Source organism: Pygocentrus nattereri, chromosome 1 (genome assembly GCF_015220715.1).
Source record: "Pygocentrus nattereri isolate fPygNat1 chromosome 1, fPygNat1.pri, whole genome shotgun sequence".
NCBI lineage: Eukaryota > Metazoa > Chordata > Actinopteri > Characiformes > Serrasalmidae > Pygocentrus > Pygocentrus nattereri.
Genome location: NC_051211.1, coordinates 20,851,540 through 20,873,931, shown reverse-complemented (window position 1 = coordinate 20,873,931; position 22,392 = coordinate 20,851,540). Strand labels below are relative to the sequence as shown.

Here is a 22,392-nt window from a genome sequence, read left to right as displayed (position 1 = left end):
CTTTATACTAATATGAAAAATATGCATAAATAAAGAAATCATATGTAGAACATGAAAATATGAAAATTATCACACTATCATTGTTTCATTTGAGGGCATGAAAATTATCCATAGAATGGATATCGTGTTCTAAACTAGGCCACTGTTCCTTTAGATTAGAATGATGCCTCATAACAGTGTTACAAAGAGAACAAATGCACATCACTTAAACATTTCAAGTCATCTTGTGCTTACTGGCTTCAGCTTTACATGAATATTCAAGCATTTTTGTGGCTTGCTGTAGTTCAGTGCTTATGCATGTGTTATGAAGAATCTACGTAGGTTGCCAAATAAAGTTTTATAGCAAATGTTATACACCAAAATATTGCTTCATAAATGTGTCTTTCAGTGCTTATGCATATGCTGTGAAAACCCTATGTAGACAACCTACAAATATAGTCTTACTTCATTTTCAGTCTATTGGGTGGCTTAAGTTGTGCATTGTTGTTTGTATTCATGTTATAGGACTTGTTTTGTTTTCAGAAACATGTGCAGTTGTATTCAGTTGCTTGTTAACACAAGTAGCTAATCAGCCAATCACATGGCTGCATCTCAATGCATTTAGGCATGTAGAGGTGGTCATGAAAACTTGCTGAAGTGCAAACCGAGCATCAGAATGGGGGAAGAAAGGGGATTTAAGTGACTTTGAACGTGGCGTGGTTGTTGGTGCCAGGCGGGCTGGTCTGAGTATTTCAGAAACTGCTGATCTACTGGGATTTTCACACACAACCATCTCTAGGGTTTACAGAGAATGTTCCGAAAAAGAGGAAATATCCAGTCAGCAGTCAGTTGTGTGGATGAAAATGCCTTGTTGATGTGAGAGGTCAGAGGAGAATGGGCAGACTGGTTCCAGATGATAGAAAGGCAACAGGAACTCAAATAACCAACCAGAATCTCTGAGGAACGTTTCCAACACCTTGTTGAAAGTCTGCATTGAAGAATTAAGGTAGTTCTGAAGGCAAAAGGGGTCCAACCTTTTACTAGCATATAATAAAGTGGCTGGTGAGTGTAGATGGACAGAACTGACCCCATATCAGTTAACAATTATTATAGATCAGTGCTAAACAAGAAACTGAGATTTTTATTTCTATTGAGAAAAGCCAGCAGAGATGATTAAAGTCAAGGCAAATTGCTCTACTGGATTGGTTGCTACATCAAATGCATGTAGGCCAGAGAAGCACGGCTGTCAGATTGTCATTGTAAGCAGCACACTAAAGCAATAAGTCAAAAGAGGTGGTGCATTTCTCTGCTTTGCGTCGTGCCTAAGAGCACACTTCACCGTGATAAAATCGCAGTAATGCACAGTCTCAAGTGGCTTATGGCTTTTATAAAACAGTGGCCAACATAAACTATGATGCAATACACACCTTTTCAGAAAATAATTTATTATTAATAATAACTGACACAGACACGTATTTCGCCTAGAAATGTAGTTCCTTTAGTGTATGGTGTTGTTGCCAAGCAACCATGGACCATTGAAAGAGGAGAAGATCATTCGGTGGCCCATCACTGCATTCTGCAGTCAATTCATGATTTTCTTTTCATTTTTTATCATATAAGAATGAACATATGATAACACAGCACTGTTTAAGGCAAAAACATTCGCTTTATAAGTATTTTTTGGTCACCAAATTACCACCATGAGTCTTATTTAGCACCAATCCAGCGGTACTCCTCTTCTCCTGCTTGGCTGAATCAAAAATGGCTCCCTGCTCCCAACATAGTGCACTACATAGGAGCTGGATCCTGTACACCAATGGTGCAAAATACAGCTAAGAAATAGTAATGTGCCACATTCATACTTGATACATGGTACACAATTTGGCTGCAGAGGCTAGAATTTCTAAATTTCCATAGCCAGCACTCTATTTAGGGAGTACGGAGCTGTTTGGGATTCAGCCTGGGTTTGACGCTACTTCTGACATTTAAAGCATGCAACGCATTCAAGTGACATTCTTTAGACTTTTATATTACCCATTTAAAATGAATCATATAGCAGGTACTTTAGTTCAAGTCTGTGATATAAATGATTGAGTTGTTCTGGCTGTTGGCTAGCCGACCAGTCATGTCCTAGTTAAGAGAATAAGGCATCAGCCACTGAGTTTAAACAGAAACGGGTTCTTACTTCCCCAGTACACTTCATGGTTCCTGCGAGCAACATTACAGTCAAAGATTATTCCATTAACAGCACAATAATTTTTCATTCCCTGGTTCAGTAATACAGAATTCACTTGTTGTGAGGCAGTCGTAGGTGTGAGTATATCGAGGATTTTACAATGGCTTCAAACGCAGCTCAGCCAAACAGATTTTAGGACCAGAACTATCGGTTTTATAAATCATCTTAATTACAGGCATGATCATAACACACATCAGACTTATGAAGTATGTACATTCATATCACATTCTGTGATTACCCATCAGCTCCAAAACCAGATCTTTTGTCCTGTGTACAAATGTATATTCATCCAAATATCACTGCCATTTGAATTGCAAGGTTACGAAGTAGTTAAAATAGGAATAATGCTAAATACATGCTACATGCAGGCTAATATTCCTGCCCACTGAATTTGACATTAGTGTTGCTACCCCCCAACTTTGTGAAGTGTGATAGCTGAATGCCTTGGCAGTAGTAAGGTCCAAATTAAGTAGCTGTTGTTGCTATATAATAAGGTAGAAGTAGTGTATAGTTACAGCAGTAGCCTTATTTCCCATGACATCAATTAAGTGTGCAGTAGTGTTGTGAGGCTTGCCTGTAGTATGTATGTACCAGGCAGTCAAAGATGCTTAAGTGATTGTATTTTGTTACTATACCTATTTTGGAAATGGGGCAACTTTTGAAACGGACATTTGTTTTTTCCAGCTTAGACCCACAGTCCTTATTTGGACATATCGCCTCCCTTCTGCTCCTCTCCTATTACGCAAAAATGCAGGCAGCCAGTAAGATGGTGTCACAAAATGGTGCAGACCTCTTTTTTCCAACTTCCGTATAGCAAAGAAGCAAAACATGCAAGTTGAAAGTAGATTTTGTATCAGTGAATAAGGGTAATCATTTATTGGTGTGTCAGGAAAGAAGCCAAACCACATTTCCCAGCATCCCTAAAGGTAGGAACAATAGACATTATCAGTGACGTTTGATAGTGGTATGCTCTTGGGATTTGTAGTTCATAACAGTCACTAACAAGGACTTGTTAATATTCCACACGTGGAGAGGGGAAAAAAAGATGAATACAATACCCGCAATAACATTTGGTAGGACACCGTCACTCCAGAGAGAGGATAGGCTACCAATGCCCGTGAAATCTCTTAATGTGTACACATTTACATAGAAAAATAGCACTGTCAAAAGTTTCGATTAAGCTTCTACAAACAGTTCCGATGTAACAAAAAGCATGTTCTCCTTCGACATGTGGCCCTTGGCAGCAAAAGCAGCACCAAGTCAATGATGGCAGGAGTAGTAGTTCAAATTCCTCCAGGAGAAAATTAAAAATCAACAAACATCAGTTGCTCAATTCTCATGTGTTTGTATCAGCTTATATAAACTCATACGTACAAGGACAAGACAACAGCCCCCACAATGCACTTGGAGCCATGTACAGTCTTGGTGGATGGTGCCAACAAATAACAGTCTTGGAGTTATTCTAGATGGTAAGAGAGCATTGCATTTTCTATCAAAGGTTGTTGCAAGAAAGTGCTGAAAAGAAATAGAAGAATAGCAATTATAACAGCATCAACAATGATAATACTAGCAATAAGAGAACGGAAAAAAAGGAAAAATCCTGGAATCTGTACGTGTAAAACCAACAAAGGACATTTGTTATATGTCCAGCACTGTTTTTGTAACCTTCCCAAGATGAGCTGGTAGTGTAGTATGGATTTCCATGGAATTTTCTGAATTCTACTAATCCAGATACGTCCGAGGAATCTTTATCATTTCGGATCACTTTTAAGATTTTTGCTTCTGGAAGCCAGACACCTGAGCAAATTGGCCAAGAAATCAGATTGTTTTATTATAATTACGATGTTCTGTATAGATACTACATGTATTCAAGTTATGTAAATTACATCTAGAAATCACATATTCAAGCATATATTCATGTACACACACATACCTAGTGAGATAATAGTTTAATATTCAATATATATATATTTATTTATTTATATAATGGTACATTGTTTTTTAATGGTACAGTAGTATTAGGGTGCAAATCATCTGTAAGGGTTTAGGGCAGTGTTCATAAGGCTACATGATGCCTACATAAGACTTTCCTGACAACAGACAAACCTATAAAGACATTTATAAATGCTTATTACAACAAGTGTCAGTTGTCTGAGCTGAAATCAACATCAACACCTCTTGGAATTAGCCTTTTTGAAGGTTTTTGACAGGTATGATAGGCTTTTGTGGGTGCCATGTAGCCTTTTGATAGTAAAGTGTCACTGGGTTTAGTTTGAGGAGGTTTATAAACATGTGTTTCTGTCTATATTCAATTCCCCACAGTACAAAAAAAAAATTAATCATTAAGAGAAACAGGGTTGTAGGCAGTCGAGTACTGTATTGATTTGTGTGTGTGTGTGTGTGTGGGTGGAGGAACTGGGTGAGCACCATATAAAAAGACAGTTGTCAACACAAGGATGGGTTTTTTGTGTCTGTGCTGATCGTACAGTACACAAGCATGCGCCACCATGCAACCCACTCATTGCCAACTTAACACAGGCGTAAAAAATTCCAAATCAGCATCATCGCTTGTGGAAAAAAAGCAGAACCGAGGGAGTGAGAGAAAGAGATGGAGTGAGAAAACAGGGATCACTGTACTGAAATAGCTTCGAGTATGTGTGTAGACTTCATACAAGGAGTCGTTTTTGTGCGTTGCGTCGTACTGGCCATGCGAACCAAGGTCCAGTTTGTGTGCGTGTCTGTATACAACTATATATATTTATGTATTTCAGGATATATATGAAGACGTTGTAGCTTGAATGTTTAAAATATATACATGGAGAAACGATTTGTACATGAAATTCCTTGGATGTGGTGACGGGATGTAGTGTCCAGAGCTTTCCAATATCTCCTATCTCTTTTTCTCCCTCCTCTTTTAACTCAGGACCAAACACATGCTGAGGCTGAAGAAAGAAAGGAATCAAGAAGAAGACGACGACGACAATGACGACATCAAATTAAGTGCTTCAACGAACCCACAACAAAGTTCCAATCGGCGTGACTCTCGTTTCGCTCTTCGGTTCACCTTCAACTGTTTATTTTTGTTAGCAAAGTCCTCCTCCTCCATCCGTCCACCTTATCTGCCACTGTTTCAGCCCATTCTCTATCTTCTCCATCTAAAATATATCTTCCAGAGAATTCCTTACATCTAAAATAGAATCAACCAAACAAACTCGATCCTGATTATGGTTGACAACATCTTCATCTAGCCCTCTTTCTCTACAACTACCCCTACCCACCCATATATAAAATATACAAAAAAGATTATTTTCCAAAATCTCTTCACCTGTCTGCTTCTGTAAGTATAAAAATATACATATATATTTTTTTCCTATGTCAAAATCTCTTTGTGTTGTCTCGTCCTCCCCTCCTTCCGTCTTATCTGTGCCTAACCAGTTCAAAAATATACAATTTTTTTGTTGTTGTCATAGAAAAAATTACACCTGGGTCGCCTCATAAAACCCTCTCTCTAAGAAAATTAGCCAAAACAATGAAGGAATGTTCAAAAGGTCTGGGTAACACCGCACACGAGCTTGACAGTCACCCTTAAAAATCGGCAGGAACTCAGTTCGCCCGCCAAAAAAAAGGCAGGAAAAGATCAATACTCACAGAAAGGTTTGGAAAAAGTACGCTGAACAGTGTTTATGTCTAGACATTGTGAGCATTCCCTTCGACTATGATTATTAAACTGTTCGCCAAAGTACTTGTTTGCAGCCATGCACAACACAACCTTCACCGAAGCCACCACTCACATAGAAACACAGTCTGCAAGTGTCGCAGTGCAAGTTTGAAACAAGTACGCAAATAAACTGCTGTCTGGTTCAACAGTCCTGTCTATAAACTCTTGCTTTCTTCTTCCAAACATTGAATGAATCGCTTCTCCTCTCGTCCTTCTCAGTCCTCCTCTTCATAAGCCTCCGTGGCGACTCTCGTACTTGTTGATGATGTTGCGACAGCGGCCCAGCTCTTTGCGCATATCGGCTACTTCCTGTCGAAGCGTGGCGTTCTCCCGCTCAAGGAAAGCAGCGCGGACGGAAATCTGGTTCTCCTTCAGTCGCCGAGCGTCTCGTGAGCGCTTGGCTGCCTCGTTGTTTTTGACGCGACGGCTCCAGTACTTTTCATCCTTCATGGGTGAGGTGTGAAGAAAGGCAGGAAACAGGAGAACACAGTGAGAGAGGTCAGAGACATTCCACTAGAAGAGCACCTGTTCATTTCTAACCATAAAAGACTATCGCTGCTGTCGGAAACAAAACCTCCTAACTACAAAATAGTAGAAGGAAAAAACATTCTTTAGTTTTAATGTAAGTCAATGGAACCTGATATTTTTATAAGTCATTCTGGGCTGTTTCTTTTGGTTCACTCATCATGAAATTTACACACCAAGATAAACAGGCGTTTTCAAATTATGTCAAAAACCAAAAAAATGGAGACAAGGTTTTGTTCTGACGGCAGCGATATGTAACTAAAATAAGCTAATAATGCAAAGGCTTATTTCACCTATGAAGGGCACAAACAGACTCATGAGGCAGATACAGTACTAGGCACCTGAAAAAATGTAAGCTATTTATCTGGACAGTAAGCATTTGTGCGCTCAGTTAGATACGAATGCTGGACTAAATTTAACTGACATTAATAAAGTGATTATTTCCAGGTCAGCATGTCCACTTTACCATTTACAAGCCTTTCCGTTTGGAAACACAGCATTATGTGTAGTTATTGTCGTACGTGGTTTGGCTTATTAATACTTCATTGTGTTAAATCAGGTGTGCTGATGATGGATTTTCATAAATGTATGTAATGGCTGGAGGCATCCAGATGAAATCTGGAACCAGCTAACTCAAGAGAGATCAACTACATTTTTGGAAACATTTTACATTTATTTAATGTTTATTTGCGTTTATTCTAATGACACAGGGAGCACAAATACACTTCTTGCCAAGTTAAAACATTCATGGTTTCCAAAACACATTATAGACCACCTTCAAGAATTTCACAAGGTGATTCAATAAGACTCATCCAATTTCAAAGTGCCATATTTTTACAACCATGAGGCACCTAACAACCAATCAAGCACCAACTGAAAGAGGGGTCCATAGAGATTCTGACTGTCACCAGAAGATGACTCCCTTTAGTCTGCGAGGAGGTGCGACCCCTGAACAGAAAGCGTTTTGCGTTCTCCACTTCAATAAGAGTGAATCCATTATAACTGTGCTATGTGATTTTTGTCAGCAGTGAACCTCCTACAGCTCAAAGCGTTCATCATTGGTTCCACAACACTAGATGCTCTCCGAAATCACATTGAAAGACCTGTGAGTAAAGTGACACCAGACCAATCGAATATGGGACGAATTTGACTGTTGTCCATACACCTGGATGAGCACTTGTAAAATTACATAATAAACGTTATGGTTTCTTAAACCATTTATAATTTACTGCATTGTTCTGTAATGACTTACAAGTGAAATAAATCATTGTGAAATTGGATGAATCTTCATAATTTGAAAACTCCATTTACCCTTTGCATTGTATCAAAATTTCATAATAAATGGACCAATAGAAAGGTTTAAGAAGGCTTTTTCCTTCTCTACCAGTTTGAAGATATGAACTGCGAAGTAGAATTTTTGAAATTTTAACATTTCTGAACTTCTTAGTATTTCTTAGTATTTTGCTTCAATGCTAGTTGTGCACTGGATGAGGCACAGAGTCCACAAGTTTGTTCAAAAGCCTAGGATAAGTTGATCAAATCCACCTGATAGTCATCTGAAGGAGGAATAAGCCCAGCAATAATTGTAGTCATCATCCAATACCTGATTTGACTAATCAATACTTCTCAATCATAAATCAGGTGTGCTGGTGATGAAATTGAACAAATCCAGACTTTAAGACTTTAGCACAAAGTAGTAAATACATAAATAAAGTAAAAGTGATTCTTTAATATGTTGGTTAGAAGGAAGCAGTTAGAAGAACACGGGTTTAGTTTCTGACTTCTCGCTGCACTTTAGTCACAGCATCAATCTGTTAAATTCCATCAGCAGCTCAGCTGATTTCATTGAATGACCCTGATTGACTGAAGCAAGTATTGGATGGTAACTATAAATACAGGATATCCTCAAGGGCAGCTTTGGAAATAGTTAAATTCCACAGTCTCTAAATTGCTTTAAGCTCTACACACAGTTATTTAGAGTGGTCTGATGGTTTTGATGTTCTGTTCTGGAGAAACTCAGAACTGTTCACAGTGGAACCAGACAGCTGAAGAGTTTAATGTCTCTGAAAGCTCCTCACAGAAAGTTATTACATGAAACTCTTTTTCTCATGCCTGGAATTTTGATTTAGGATAGTTGTTGCCCAAATTCCATATTGTTTAAATCCATTCACAGTGGAGAGGTTTATGCCCTCTACGATTTAGAGTTTCTCTACGATTAACCATTTCTTATCAAACCACTCTGAATACCTTTGCTTAAATCTGTTAATGAATTGTGAACATTTTAAAAAGTCTGTGGAATAACTTTGAGCCAACATACTGACAGATATACAATTAAAATGTATTGTTTATCTGTAATTATGTTAGTGCCTTTTTAACTAATAAATGCCTTCTGGCATGTTAAACTGCTATATTTACTCAGACATCAACTCATAATAGCCTAGCATCAAATACACAGTGTTTGTCACCTATGGATACAATGCTTTCTTTAATTTAGGATATACGTACTGTGGCAAATATGCGGACTGTATTGCTGCCAGTTAAAACCTAATAACAACATATAGCAAAAGTCTGTAAAACTCTATTACACAAGCTACTGGTAGCATACTTACTAATATAGTTCTATAGTTTCCATTAACTCATGCAAATGAAAGAAAAAACTGTTTGGTAAATTATAATGATATGCGAAAGCTGTAACACTCCGAGTCAATACTTTACCATATTGGTAAAAACAAAACATGACAAAGATAAAGTGGAATAACTTTTGCACAGGCCACATTTTATGCCTTTTTATTTTTTTCCAGTAAATAAACTGCAATTGTGTATTAAATTGTGCAGACATGTGCTGCTCTCTGTAGAGGATACGTTAACTTATTTTCACTTAAAACCTCAACGAGTCATTTGACGAGGGGTCCACAAACTTTTGCATATGACTGTATTTACAGTGAGCTGCTGAATTGTGATAGTACCTTCTGATCATCTGGCACCAGCATTTTGCGGGCCTTCTTTATCATAGGCTGGGGCTTGAGCTCCTCTTCAGAGAAACGATGTCTCCGGGGGTCGAAGGCCTCCTGGCCTGGGACGCTGGACAAGGCCAGGTCAGCGGGGTCTGGGTCAAAGTTCACCATCACATCAGCAGCGTTGGTGGGCAGGGGCACTGGTGGAGGTGGGCAGGAGGAGCTTGGAGAGGGGTCCTGCTGCACTGCCTGCCCTCCTAAAGAGTGAATATCAGAAAGGGAAGACAAGAATACCATATTACAACTATTAATACTACTGACACTGGATTATTACTGCAGAGAACTATGACACGTTTGCACAGTCCTCCTATACAACATATACAACTGCTTAACCCCTTAGAATCCCCTTTAAAACATACTAAGGCTTGTTATCATAAGGACTTCAATGCAAACGGCTTGACATATTCTTAGATTGTTGAAGTGTGTCATAAAACTTTGGGCCCACTGGTATATGTATATACTTTAAACCACGCTCTCTGATCCAGTTGTCTTTATATCACACTTTATATTTGTGCATGACTCTTGGAACATCATATGCACATCTGCAAACAGGTATATCTTATATTTGTACATCGTTTGATCTCATATCGCTACATGTGGTATATCTGGCACTGTTCGTGTAAATGTACATTGAAACATTCTTATAATTGTTATGATCTATATTTCTATAGTTATAAATTATATTTTCTCTTATGTTTATTTTTACTGTTCATTTTATTTGCTTATACTGTCTTATTGCCTATGCTATGCAGGCGTTAACACCTACAGTCTTGCTACACATTGCAATAGCAAATTTATGTTTATATATATATATATATATATATATATATATATATATATATTCTAACAAAAAATAGTAAAACTTACATTATTCCTTACATTATTACTACACCCACAGAAACTCATATGAAATGACAGATTCATTTCACTATAAAAAATATGGAACAGGGCACATTTTGATTGATGTTCAGTTCATCAGAACTGTTGTTCTGCCTTATCCGACCCAAATAAAATGAGTTACGTCATTTATAACCAAGTAAATTATATCATTCAGGTTGAACAGAGTCATTTTCAGAGTGTTGCATATTGTACTTTTCTCCAATACTGTTACGGCAAAAGCCGATATCATGATAGCGATTAACAAATACATCATACAACACTATATCTATATAAACTATATGAATATATCAAGCAGCAGACTGCAAAGTAAGCTCTATATATGACAGCGGAGGATTGGGAGACTGCATGGCCATGTCCGTGCTCAGGCTGGACGTAATGACACATTACAGCCACAAGGGCGCAGCAGAGGTCAGTGTGGAGACCTGCCAGTAACAGCAAGCTGCAGCCTGGTCAGGCACAAGCCAACAAATAGCCCCAGTCCTTACAATAAACATTTTGCTTACAAACCAATCTGGGAGCCGAGTCTCTTTCATTCGAAGGCAAGTCTTTTATATCTCTCTACTCTCACCACCACTCAAAGGAAATTCATTTACTCTTAACTAAAAAAAAGAACTTTCTAATGTCTTCCATTAGCATGTACACTCTGCGTATTTCCCTTTTCAACGAAAAAGGGGGGAAAAATGCTTTTAGGGCAGTAAATGAATGCCATGCACTTGGCAATAATTATTATACATTAGGCATAATGGTATTTTATGGTGCAGCTGCTATACACTACAAATCCATTGACTTAAAACACATGCATATTCCACATGCAAATGCTGCGAATTTAGGACAACCATGCATAATGAAGTCCTTCTTCTGCATCTTTAAGGCGCATAACGTTTTCGGCTCTTTTGCTTTCTTTCGTGATGTATTGCTCTTTGTTTTGCGAATCCCATAAAACAAATTACAACTCCATCTTCTTTCGAGGATATAGGACAACAAAATGCCTGGCAACTTCAAATATATGCGAGCTAATCCGAAAGCACATTCAGTTTGTATCAGCATAATTTTTTGTATATTTAACTAATGAGCCATCTCTCGCAAAGCCTTGAGACTTCAGCCAAATATTGGATTCTTTCCTCAAAGCAAAAACATGCAAATGAAATTACATTAAACGAAGGGCAATATGAGAATGCTGCACAAAATCCAGGCCCTCTCCCAGCAATATTACGCAGCTCTTAAGAGCAGACTGTTTCCTTCTCTTGCATTTAAAAATATACCCATGAAAAAAAAGCAGCCTTCCTTCCCTCGGGCGTCCAAAAGATCCTTCTTAAGCATCTTTCTGCCTCTGAAGGAAATATCACAAATAAGAAGCACAGCTGTCTGTAATACTTTCATACTGGAAGTGCACACACTAAGTGAGAATGTACAAACATACTAAGACTCTAAGAGTGGACTATAGGAGGATATTTTGTTCTTACTGTGATACACATTACCAAATACACATTTCATGACAAAGAGAGAATAATTAGTCCTGACTGATTGGACTTGGTCCTGTCCAGGGTGTATCCTGCCTTCCACCCAATTACTGCTGGGATAGGCACCAGCTGCCCCCAAGACCCAGAAAGATAAGTGGCTTGTGTGTGTGTGTGTGTGTGTGTGTGTGTGTGTGTTTGGATTTGGTTAACTGGATGTGAAGCCCTAAATATAAGTCATTGATTCTAATAGTTTTTGATAGAATTTTTATTAGGTGACACAACAGATATTTTTTGTTTATTCTTTGTTCTTATTAAAGCTCTGAAAAATGAAATATAGTGAAACATATCATTCATCATCAAAGTATTATGATGTTACAAACATATGTTACAAGATACTCAGTCATGTCATATTTGTCAGTGCCAAGCAGACAAACAAGACATGCCTGTCAAGGACACATCATCTCTGTCTTACCAAGTGTTACACAACACAGTACAAAAAACTACAAAAATAAAAATGTTGTTATTTGTAGTTTTAGAGCATTTTTATTGGCCCATTCCGCATAAAATGCTCGCATGATGTAAACAGCTGCTACACTCTTAAAAATAAAGGTGGTTCTCTAGAGCAATGCCATAGAAGAACCACTTATAGTTCACTGATTGTCCAAAATTTAAGCATAAATAAGTCATTAAGATGTTAACGTGTAAACATGAAATGGTTCTTTGAAGTGGTGGAGATGATAGTATTGAAGTGTTAGGAGTCATCATGTCTACAACACAAATATAGCCATTTTATTATTATCCAAAATGTGCAGTGAACCTGCATGTCTTCTGAATTTTCATACATAATGATGATGATGATAATACTGATAAATAAGTTCACGTTTGCTACTAAAACCCTGCGTGTACCCCTCCACCATGAACGGATATTAGTGTTTTAAAGGCGCAGTATGTAAGATTTAGTGGCATCTAGTGGTGAGGCTTCAGAATGCTACCAACTGAATACGCCACCATTTCCCAACGTGTAGCAGAAAAAGCAGTGGCTGCCATGTTCCTGCTTTGCTGACGTTGAGGCTTCACCCTCACGTTTTCTTGTGCTAAATGATAAGTATGATGCTCCGTTTGTCAAAATGTGGGTTCTCAAACTTCTCCCAATGCTAAATGGTTAGCCAGCACAAGCAGCAACGACAGAGTCTTCTTTTTTCTACGTTAACCAAGTGGTGCTATAGCACCACGAAACTCAAGCTGCCTCTTCAGTGAAATAATGCAAAAGCCACTCTCTAGAAAGGGTTTGTTTGTTCTGGGAAACTGTAGAAACACAACAATATGGTAGCCTCTGCTGGAAGACGAGCCGCTCCTTAAGTAGATATAAAGGCCTCGCTGTACGTTAACAAAACATGATTCATTGTCACATGTGATAATACACTAATGAATAACGGTTTATATATAATATTCCATTATTGCTAATAGATCCTGCTAAGTCGGACACACGACACCTTAAATCAAAACTTTATCTCAAAAACATTATATCTAGCTCTTCAGACCTCTGGTTCCTGTCAACATCGTTGTGAACAATTCTGACTCTAAGTTTCTCCAGAAAGGAGCCCTTTACACCAAACCACTCTGAATTACTTTGTTCACATCTGAATCAGTTAATTAGGCAAATAAAAAAGGTAGAATTTCCCTTTAAAGAAACCTTTCAATGGAGGTCTTTGTAAGTGAGATGAACCTTGTGTGAAGAACCTTCCTGGCCTTTAAAGAAGCTTGAAGAACCTCTGTGTTATTTTTCAGAGTGTAGCAGTTTCAAATGTTGTAAAATGACAACGTTGAGAGATTTTGATATGACAGCAATGTTATGCTCTCTCCCTTTCACTCTCCCTCCCTCTTCCTCCAGTCTCGTGGGCTCCTCCCTCTCTTCCTCCACCCCTCCCGTCCCCACGCTCTCTCACTTCATTGCTCTCTGCATCAGCACGTGACAAGGTGCCTGCACATGGACTCAACGTGTGAGACAGCAAACGAAAGGGAGAGCGAGGGAACAAGATTCAAAAACATGCGAGGAAAATACACACTGGCAGAGCCCCCACCCCTTCCCATCTCTCTCTCTCTCTCTTTCCTTTTCTATTTCCTTGCTCTTCCCTCAGCTGTTTTTCTTTGCTGCATTCTCACAATGCATTTGAATGGATCTTTTAACTAGCATTGTGCTTCTCACTGCATTTCAAGCAATATGTTTTACAGGCACGGATACTGCTGCAATATGAATATGAGTGAACATTCAAAATTAATCAGTCAAGCTAACAGCAGAACATTAACACTGCTGACTTTGACAGCTGGTTCCAAATTCATGTAGTTGGAGTATAGTTTTCTAGCCACATAGCAAAGCTGTTGAAGAGGTTTCCATATATTTTGCCAGACTTAAATTACAGCTGCACAAAATAATAAAATGCTAGATCACACTGTGCCACTGTGATTTGCCTTGCAGTGCATTAATGCATTGGTGCACTGGTGTCACACGACTAAAGACTGGCCTGCATGACTGGGGCTGAAACGATTTATGTTTGCTGGATCATGTGGCTTGAATCATCAAAACACCCACAAGACACTTATGTGGAGCATCTGAGGTCAGTCAGAATGCTCACAGCACGCAAATCTTTGTGATTTGTTAAAGGCCTCATTTGCATGCTGCAGCCTTCTGCGATACGAGCGCTGCAAAGGCCAATGTCGCAATCGACAAACAATACACTGTGCAGCCCTCGTTTAAACGTGGTAGTACCTTGGTTTTTGCTTCTATTAATATCATAGGGCTAGTAGCCTTCAGATGGGAAGCTTCTGCCTTCCACGTGAGCAAGCTTAGTGCAGCATCTGTTCAAAGCAGGCTCCTGTGACTAGCTGCTTTTGCTCTGTTCATGTCACATAAAACCAAAAAGCACTGAATTGTTGTACTTTGCTATTATACATGTGAAAATGGTGACATCAAAAGACAGCATATTAGACAAAAAAGGGAAAAAGCTAGTAGCCACATTAGCATAGCTCCTTATCTGCACTTCAGCTTTATACCTTCTGCCACAAATACGTCAGTTATGGCCAGTGACCAACAAAAACCAGCCGGTTTGCTTAAAATTGACCAAAAGATTCTGATCAAAGTGCATACACTGCGTGTGAACAGAGATGATTAGGTGGGGAATAGAGGTCATTATTAAAATTATTATACTAGACAAATGATCTCTCCAGAATATTCATTGTGGTATTTAACACTGTTAAATTGTTGAGCGTTATTGATATACAGTATGTCATTTCAGATTCCCATCCACTCCAAACGTCCTCCCACTGGACATTAGTGTGGCCAGAACTCAATTGCCTCAGGGAGCCCAGTAGTTTATGACTATGATGCAGACACTGTGAGTCAATGAGTCTATGTTACTCATTCAAGCAAATGCACATATACTTGCAGCCATCTAAAAATGTCAACAGATCATAAATATACAATCTTTAATTTTTTTTCGTGATGAGAAATATATGCTACAATAAACACAGAATATGTTCTGACATAGCTGCAAACTGAAAGGCATTGAGAGCTTGTTTATGCACACAAATGCTAAATAATAATACAGATATACTGCGTTTTCCAGCAATTTGTCAAAGAACGTATACACACACTATTTTTATACAGTGGCAGGACGTGGGACTGTACACATATATGTACGCATGTGACTGCCTTGTAACAATAAGATGTACTAAGTACACAAGGGGATACAATGTGACAGTAATGCTAGGAGAGATGAATTGCCTTTATGTGTGCAGTGTTTATTATGTCCACTTACTTATTTTGCTAAGTGTTTACGCTCAAGATAGATGTAATCAATTATTTATGAAATATTATTACTACATGATGCATTCAGTATCAAACAACATTTTTCCACTGAAGTTATCTCGTCCACAGTCACGCAAACTGCGACAAAGCATTAAGTGTTTATGGTAGTTGTAGTCCATCGGGTAATTTGAACGTGATAGAATTAATCCAGACATTTATATACAAAAAATTCCAAATTGTCAAAAAGATGTTCAGTTTGAGGCTGTGATGTTGTATGCAAAGTCAGAAATTAAATAGGATTTATGTTCGTTTGTTTGCTGTACTAAAAAGTCAGCCAAAGTATGTTTCTGGATTTGGAAGGAATCAATTTAGCTATGATTTGCAATCTTTTTTAGAGTCCTGAGTATGTATGAAAACAAACAACACACATATACGCACTTACCATGCAGACACTCAGGCCCTCCCAGCATCCCCGGTGTCGGGCCCTGCGGCACGTCCAGGCCCAGCAGGGAGGAAGAGGAGGATGAGGAGGAGAGGGAGGAGATGGAGGATGCAGAGGAGGAACAGGGGGGTGGTGAGGAGGGGGGGCACTGGGAGCTCTGGCTAGGTACGGCTGACTGCGTGCTCTGCGAGGGAATTTGGGCCTGGGCGCTGGAGGCGTTCCCTGACGGCATGCAGCCCATCCCGTTTTCCGTCAAAAACTCCTCCAGGTCCATGTACTGCAGCTGGAACAGGCTGCCATCGCACGGTAGGGTGCGCTCCCACAGTAATGGTCCCAGGAAGGCCGATTGGGATGAGCTGCGCATGGCACCTCCGCCCCCGGTCACGCCCCCGACCCCACCTAGTGAGTCCTCATCAGAGTCTAAGGGCTTCTCTTTATCTAGAACAAAAAAGCATGTGTGTTACATTATGACATCAAGGACACTTTCTCTTCTACATAATACCTGAATATTGTAGTCTTATACTGAACACTAGTGCCCTATGTGAATTGATAATACATAAGAAGTCTTAAGAAAAGCTAAATACTAAAAAAAAGTACACAAATACTTTAAGAACATTTTCACCGTCAAAGTACTGTAAAATTTAATGACCAATACCTGTTTTTGAAATGTATGTAAATAAACTAATACATAAATTAATACTACTGCTGTTAAATTACAGAAAATGTATATTGCACAAAAAAAAACAAATGTTAGCTTTTATTTCAGAATTTCAGACATTTGACTGATTTTTAATGGTTATTAGCGTTGTTATTTTTTGGTAAACTATTATGTATATATCAAAATAACTAGTTTAATAATAGAAAGTAATAGAAAAACAACATCCAAATGTTGAAAATGAGAGAATTGTATTGTTTTTAAATTGTTGGGACGAGGTCAGGTTTACCACTGTGATGCATCACCTCTTCTTTTAACAACAGTCTTTAAGCATTTGGCAACTGAGGAAACCGACTGCTGAAGTTTTGAAAGAGAAATGTTTTCCCATTCCTGATACAGGATTCCAGCTGCTCGACAGTTCAGGGTCCCCTCTGTTCTATTCTTCATTTCATAAATGTGCCAAATGTTTTAAACGGGTGACAGGTCTGAACTGCAGGCAGGCCAGTTTAGCATCCGGACTCTTTTCCTATAGAGCCATGGTGTTGTAATACATGCAGAATGTGGTTTGCCATCGTCTTTCTGAAATAAGCAAAGCCTTCCCTGAAAAAGACGTCATCTGGATGGCAGCACATGTTGCTCCAAAAGCTGTATATCATTCAGCATTAAAGGTGCCTTTATAGATATGCAAATCACCTAAACTCACATCCATACCATCACAGATCTGGCTTTTGAACTGTAAGCTGATAACAAGCCAGATGGTCCCTCTGCTGTTTAGTCCAGAGGACACAAGCTCTATGATTTCCAAAAAGGTTTAAACGTTTTATTTGTCAGACCACAGGACACTTTTTAATACTTCGCCTCAGGCCATCTGAAATGAGCTCAGGCCCAGAGAAGGCAGTGGTGTTTCAGGGCCCTGTATATATCTGCTCTCTTCTTTGCGTTTTAGAGTTTTAACTTGCATGTGTGTTCACAGACAGCAGTTTTCAGAAGTGTTTCTCAGCTCACGCAGTGATTTCCACTACAGAATCATGCCTGTTTTTAACGCAGTGCTGCCTGAGGGCCCGAAGATCTCTGACAGAGTGATGAAACCCTCCTCATCTTTACTTCTGAACAACTCGGCCTCTCTTTTTATAGCCAATCCTGATACTAACCTGTTTCTAATTAATCTAATTAGTTGTGAGATGTTCCATCAGGTGTTTTTAGCATTACACAACTTTGAGTCTTGTTGCGCCTGTTCCATTTTTTTTTAAATGTGTTGCCAGCATAAAATTCAAAATGGGCTTCATTTTTTCAAAAACAAAGTTTCTCAGTTTCAACATTTGATATGTTGTCGTATATGTTTTATAGACACAGGGTTAATTTGCACATTATTGCATTTTGTTTTTATTTACATTTTGCAAAGTGTCCCAACATTTTTTAAACACAGGGTTGTAGAATAATAATAAAGGCAGAATTTCTAAGCAATGAAATGACTGTAATGTAATATAGGCTTTGTTTGGCACCACTGCTCCTGGATTTTTCCCCCTTTTTAGAGATTTTTGTACAGTTTATTTTCATGATAAGTGGACTAACAGAATTTTTGAAAAGCAAATATTCTGTTTGTTACATTAATGGACTTATTCCTTCTCCCACAAAGTCACTGTTTCACCCAATCATCCGTTTCTTTGACATTATGTCAAACTTAACTCTTTGAACCCTGGACTTAATACTTAATTTTTAATCTAAAGACTTATCATTCAGTAACTACTGTGTGTTACTCAATAACTAATGAAACTAAAATGTGGAGTTATTTAGAGTGAGGAACTCATGCAGACCCACATGCAGTTTAACACCTAATATATCGCAGCAAAAGCTTTCAAATGTAAACTGCAATGCTGAACTTAAAACAGTACCACCAACAAAGATTTATTTTATCGGTCATGAGTGTGTCTCAAGACCCTGCACAGTGCTTTAGTAAAGAATGTAATATTCTTGCATAGCCAAGAGTTTGAAGCCTCTACAATCACAGCTGCCATGAGCTCCAAATCACACACTGACACCCACAGGGCCAAACAGAGGGCTGCAATGCAATCCCATTCAGATGGAGGGATGCAGAAGGGCAAAACTGGAGGGGAATGCACTGCAACTCTGAAACAGTGACTCAAAGCAAGACGAAAGATGTGCAATAAGCATTATTTTGATACAATATGCCTTTAAATTCACAATACAATACAAAAATTATGCATTTAAAGAAGTATCCATTAAATACGCTTGAATCTACGAGGAATCTACATTCCCCCTATATTCTTTCTTGAATGGGAATTATTTAAGTCATGTAAGGCATGAAAAATCACTTAAGATCATAACATAAAATATTAAACTCTGACAGATTTGGAGCAATCTCGTCTCTCTTTAGTCTTATGCTTAAATATGGCAATATTTATGCTAACTTTTCATGTATATGTATGTATATATACACACACACACACACACACATCATATACATATTGGTCTTTTCATACACTCTAATTACATTGATATTACAGCCCATCCCACATAAAAAATTTGTGACCAGTACCAATTTTACGAAGCTAAAAATTGTGTTAATGATATCGGCCAATATTACTTTCTGTTCTGTATTCTACATATTATTCTATACCATTCTATATCACTCAATATGTATAATATGCTGTAAATTTCTATTTATTTTTCTGTATGTATCTCACTTTTATACTCCTATAGTTTAGCCAAGCGACGTATCAGTCAGCCTCTACAACCTCTACTAATTACTACACTGTAGAAGAACCATATACGGCAGTGTCAAGTATATGTGCAGTATGGGATAATTTCCTGGGAGCAGTGAGGAAAGAATCTGAGGCTGACAGACAGAAAGAGGTAGTACTTATGCGGGGTGGGGGGGTGGTGAGAAGCAGAAAGGGAGATGGAGAGTGTGGGTGTATTTGAGGGCGTTGAACAAAGCCAACAAGAAGCTGTGGATGAGGAAAAACCACTGAAGCTAGAGCCTGCGTACAATTCTTCGCATGTAAAGACTGAGCAGTTCTTGTTAACGACCTCCTGTTACCTTCTGTATGTCACTTAATATGAAACACCATTTCTCCATATGTAAATGAATCGAATCTGAAATCTACGGAAAACATCAGAGTCATTCAGTGCTCATCATCATCACCACCACCACCACCATCCTGGGTACTTCAGAAGAGAATGCCTCCGAGACCTCGCTATGGTGTGGATATTCCTCCAGAGGGAGCCACAGAGCACAGACAGTCATTATTACATGTGTGGCCAACAGCTCAGTGTGGCATCCCTTTAATGCCAGTGATTTTGCCTTTAAGAAATACAACTGAACAGCCCTATTTAAAAATGACCCCTGAAATGAGCAGCAGTGGGAACCGTGTGTTTTCCCTCAAATGGAACGATTTTTAGAAGTTCGCAGGTTTGTTATTTCTCTCCTTAGTTCTTTCTTCATTTCATTGCAGTGCTATGACTGCACTACACCCTTAAAATGGGTTTTCATAGGTTCTTTAGCAAAGATCATGGCCATATACAGCATCATGACAGCCTTTTGAACGCATAAACAGTCCTTAGCATGGTCAAATGGTTCTTCTCTGGAACGGGAAGGTTTGAAGAACCTTTTCAAAATGGCTCTATGAATCACATAGTGTTCCACTATAGTTACAGTGCTGCAAGTCAAAGAACCTTTTTTTGGTACTACATTTGCTCAGAGTGTAGACTCCACGTCCAACAATAGATAAACAAAACAAACATCACTGACAACAAAAGGGAACATAGTGAGTGGGAGGGGAGGGTTGTAGGCCCAACCGTTGGAGATAAGAGAGAGAGAGAGAGAGAGAGAGAGAGAGAGAGAGAGAGAGAGAGAGAGAGAGAGAGAGAGAGATATTCACCTTTCATCTCACAGCAGTCTTTCGCTCTGTTGTCACCTTTAATAGGAAGCTGTAGAAGAGATTTTAGACTGGCCATGGAGTTCAGGGGGCCATTAGGAGTAGAAGGCGCTGGGTTGGCAGGACCAAACTGCGGACTGGCTCCAGCGGGCAGCTCTGGAGGTAAAAGCTGAGACAGTTGTCTGGACATAGCCTGACAACAACTTGGCTGAGGTTCGACCACCGACTAACTCTGAAGCCAGCACAACCAGGCGTTGTTGTAGAAGTACGGCCTCACTTACAGCTGACTGAGTCCCTCACTCTGGCCTTTCAGAGGGTACAGGAGATAGAAATGGGCGGGTCTGAGCCCCTAACTGCGTCCAGAATGTTTCCCCGGAGCGCTGCACTTAATCCATTTCCATGTGGAAACTCGAAGGCGTGTGTACGTCCGGTACAGCGTGTTCAGTTCAGCGGGATCGCTCCATCTCCGTCTCAGACCTGCGAGCGCCTTTAAGAGTGTTTAAACCTGCCGCCCTGGGCGATTCTCTCCCTCTCTCACTCTCTGTCTCTCCCCCTCTCTCACTCTCTTTCTCTCTCTCTGCCGGATCAACAAAGTTGCTGACCGCTAATCGCACCTCCAGCCTCGACGTCTCGGTCAGTGGACAGTCCGTTCATTTGTTGACATTTGTCACCAAGCTAAGTTGGCGCTGTTCCCGGCCAGGACGTTCATATTCTCCCAAAAACGGAATCCGCTGGAAACGACGGCCGTCCATGGAGTCAGAGGTGCAACAAATCTCACACGACGAAGGCGAGCGACTCATAAACTGCAGCAGAAGGGCAGCTAGTCTGCACGGGAGCAGAGATCCAGTCGCTTTTTTTTCTGTGGGTGGGAATCAAAATGAAACTGAAAAAAAAACGGATAGACAAACGCGTTCACGCGCAAGCCAATAAAGTATAAAACGCGACGAAGTTGAGCTCGACGGCTGTTGCTGTCTTCTTTGTTTGTCTCTTTTCTTTTCTCTCGTTAGTTTGTTGCGACCGCTTTCCTCTCCCTCGCTTTCTCTCCAGGCGCTCGCTCGCTCGCTCGCTCTCTCTCTCTCTCTCTCTCTCGCTCTCGGACCGCGGCTGGAGTCAGCTGGAACGAACACGGGCAGCTCTCGTGACATCACCTCTCACGGGGGAAGAGCGCGGAGGGGCGGGGCTCATTAATATTCACCGCGCACACCTCCTCCCTCCCCGCCCACAGCGACGCGAAGAGACGCGCCCGGCCAACGGCGGCGGCCCTCTGTTCACACATGTTTACATATTAACGACAGGCCACGCCCGCCCGCTTAACCCCTTCCCCGCTGCGTGCCTGCCGAGGCGGCTCGGGCTGAAGCTCCCACACGCGGATTCTGCCACAAGAGAACCACGGCAGCGCAGTCACCGGCGCCAGAGCCTGTCATGCTCACTCGGCTCCACCGAACGCTTTCATTCAGCTTACAGGGAGCTTCTGCTTTATCTACGGGCTTTGAGAAGCTGCACCCTTTCATACGTGTCTTCATAAGCGCATGGTTTCGAGCTCAGCGCGGTGATACGCGTCCTCTTCCGTTTCGTTAAACACTGAGCCGGTACGCCGAAACGTGAGCGTTTCCATTTGGCCGACACAAATAGCTCTCAACAGCACCTTAAGGCCCACACCAGAACTCGGAGCGAGCACATGGCCTCGACACGCGCGGTTGCAGCCTACCGGCAGCCCTGCCTCCGCGCGATTGGCTTAAAGTAGGTCAGTGTCTGCCCT

At 40.1% G+C, this 22,392-nt stretch overlaps 1 protein-coding gene across 1 annotated transcript; it reads right to left on the bottom strand.

The window, feature by feature from the left end:
- Window positions 1-3,057: 3,057 nt before the first annotated feature.
- dbpa (D site albumin promoter binding protein a) lies at window positions 3,058-21,902 on the bottom strand. The gene is made up of 4 exons (XM_017718545.2): window positions 20,637-21,902; window positions 16,080-16,517; window positions 9,425-9,669; window positions 3,058-6,377 (listed from the first exon to the last, which is right to left on the bottom strand). Exons 1-4 carry the CDS (start codon window positions 20,821-20,823, stop codon window positions 6,162-6,164), a joined length of 1,086 nt encoding a protein of 361 aa, XP_017574034.1. The 5' UTR covers window positions 20,824-21,902; the 3' UTR covers window positions 3,058-6,161.
- Between the last annotated feature and the right edge of the window lie 490 nt (window positions 21,903-22,392).

Coding starts and splice junctions, on each gene's coding strand:
- dbpa (XM_017718545.2), bottom strand. CDS start 20,823: ATGTCCAGACAACTGTCTCAGCTTTTACCTCCAGAGCTGCCCGCTGGA. Junction 16,518..20,636: donor AGACTGCTGTGAGATGAAAG/GTGAATATCTCT, acceptor TTTTTGTTCTAG/ATAAAGAGAAGCCCTTAGAC. Junction 6,378..9,424: donor TGGTGCCAGATGATCAGAAG/GTACTATCACAA, acceptor TCACCCATGAAG/GATGAAAAGTACTGGAGCCG.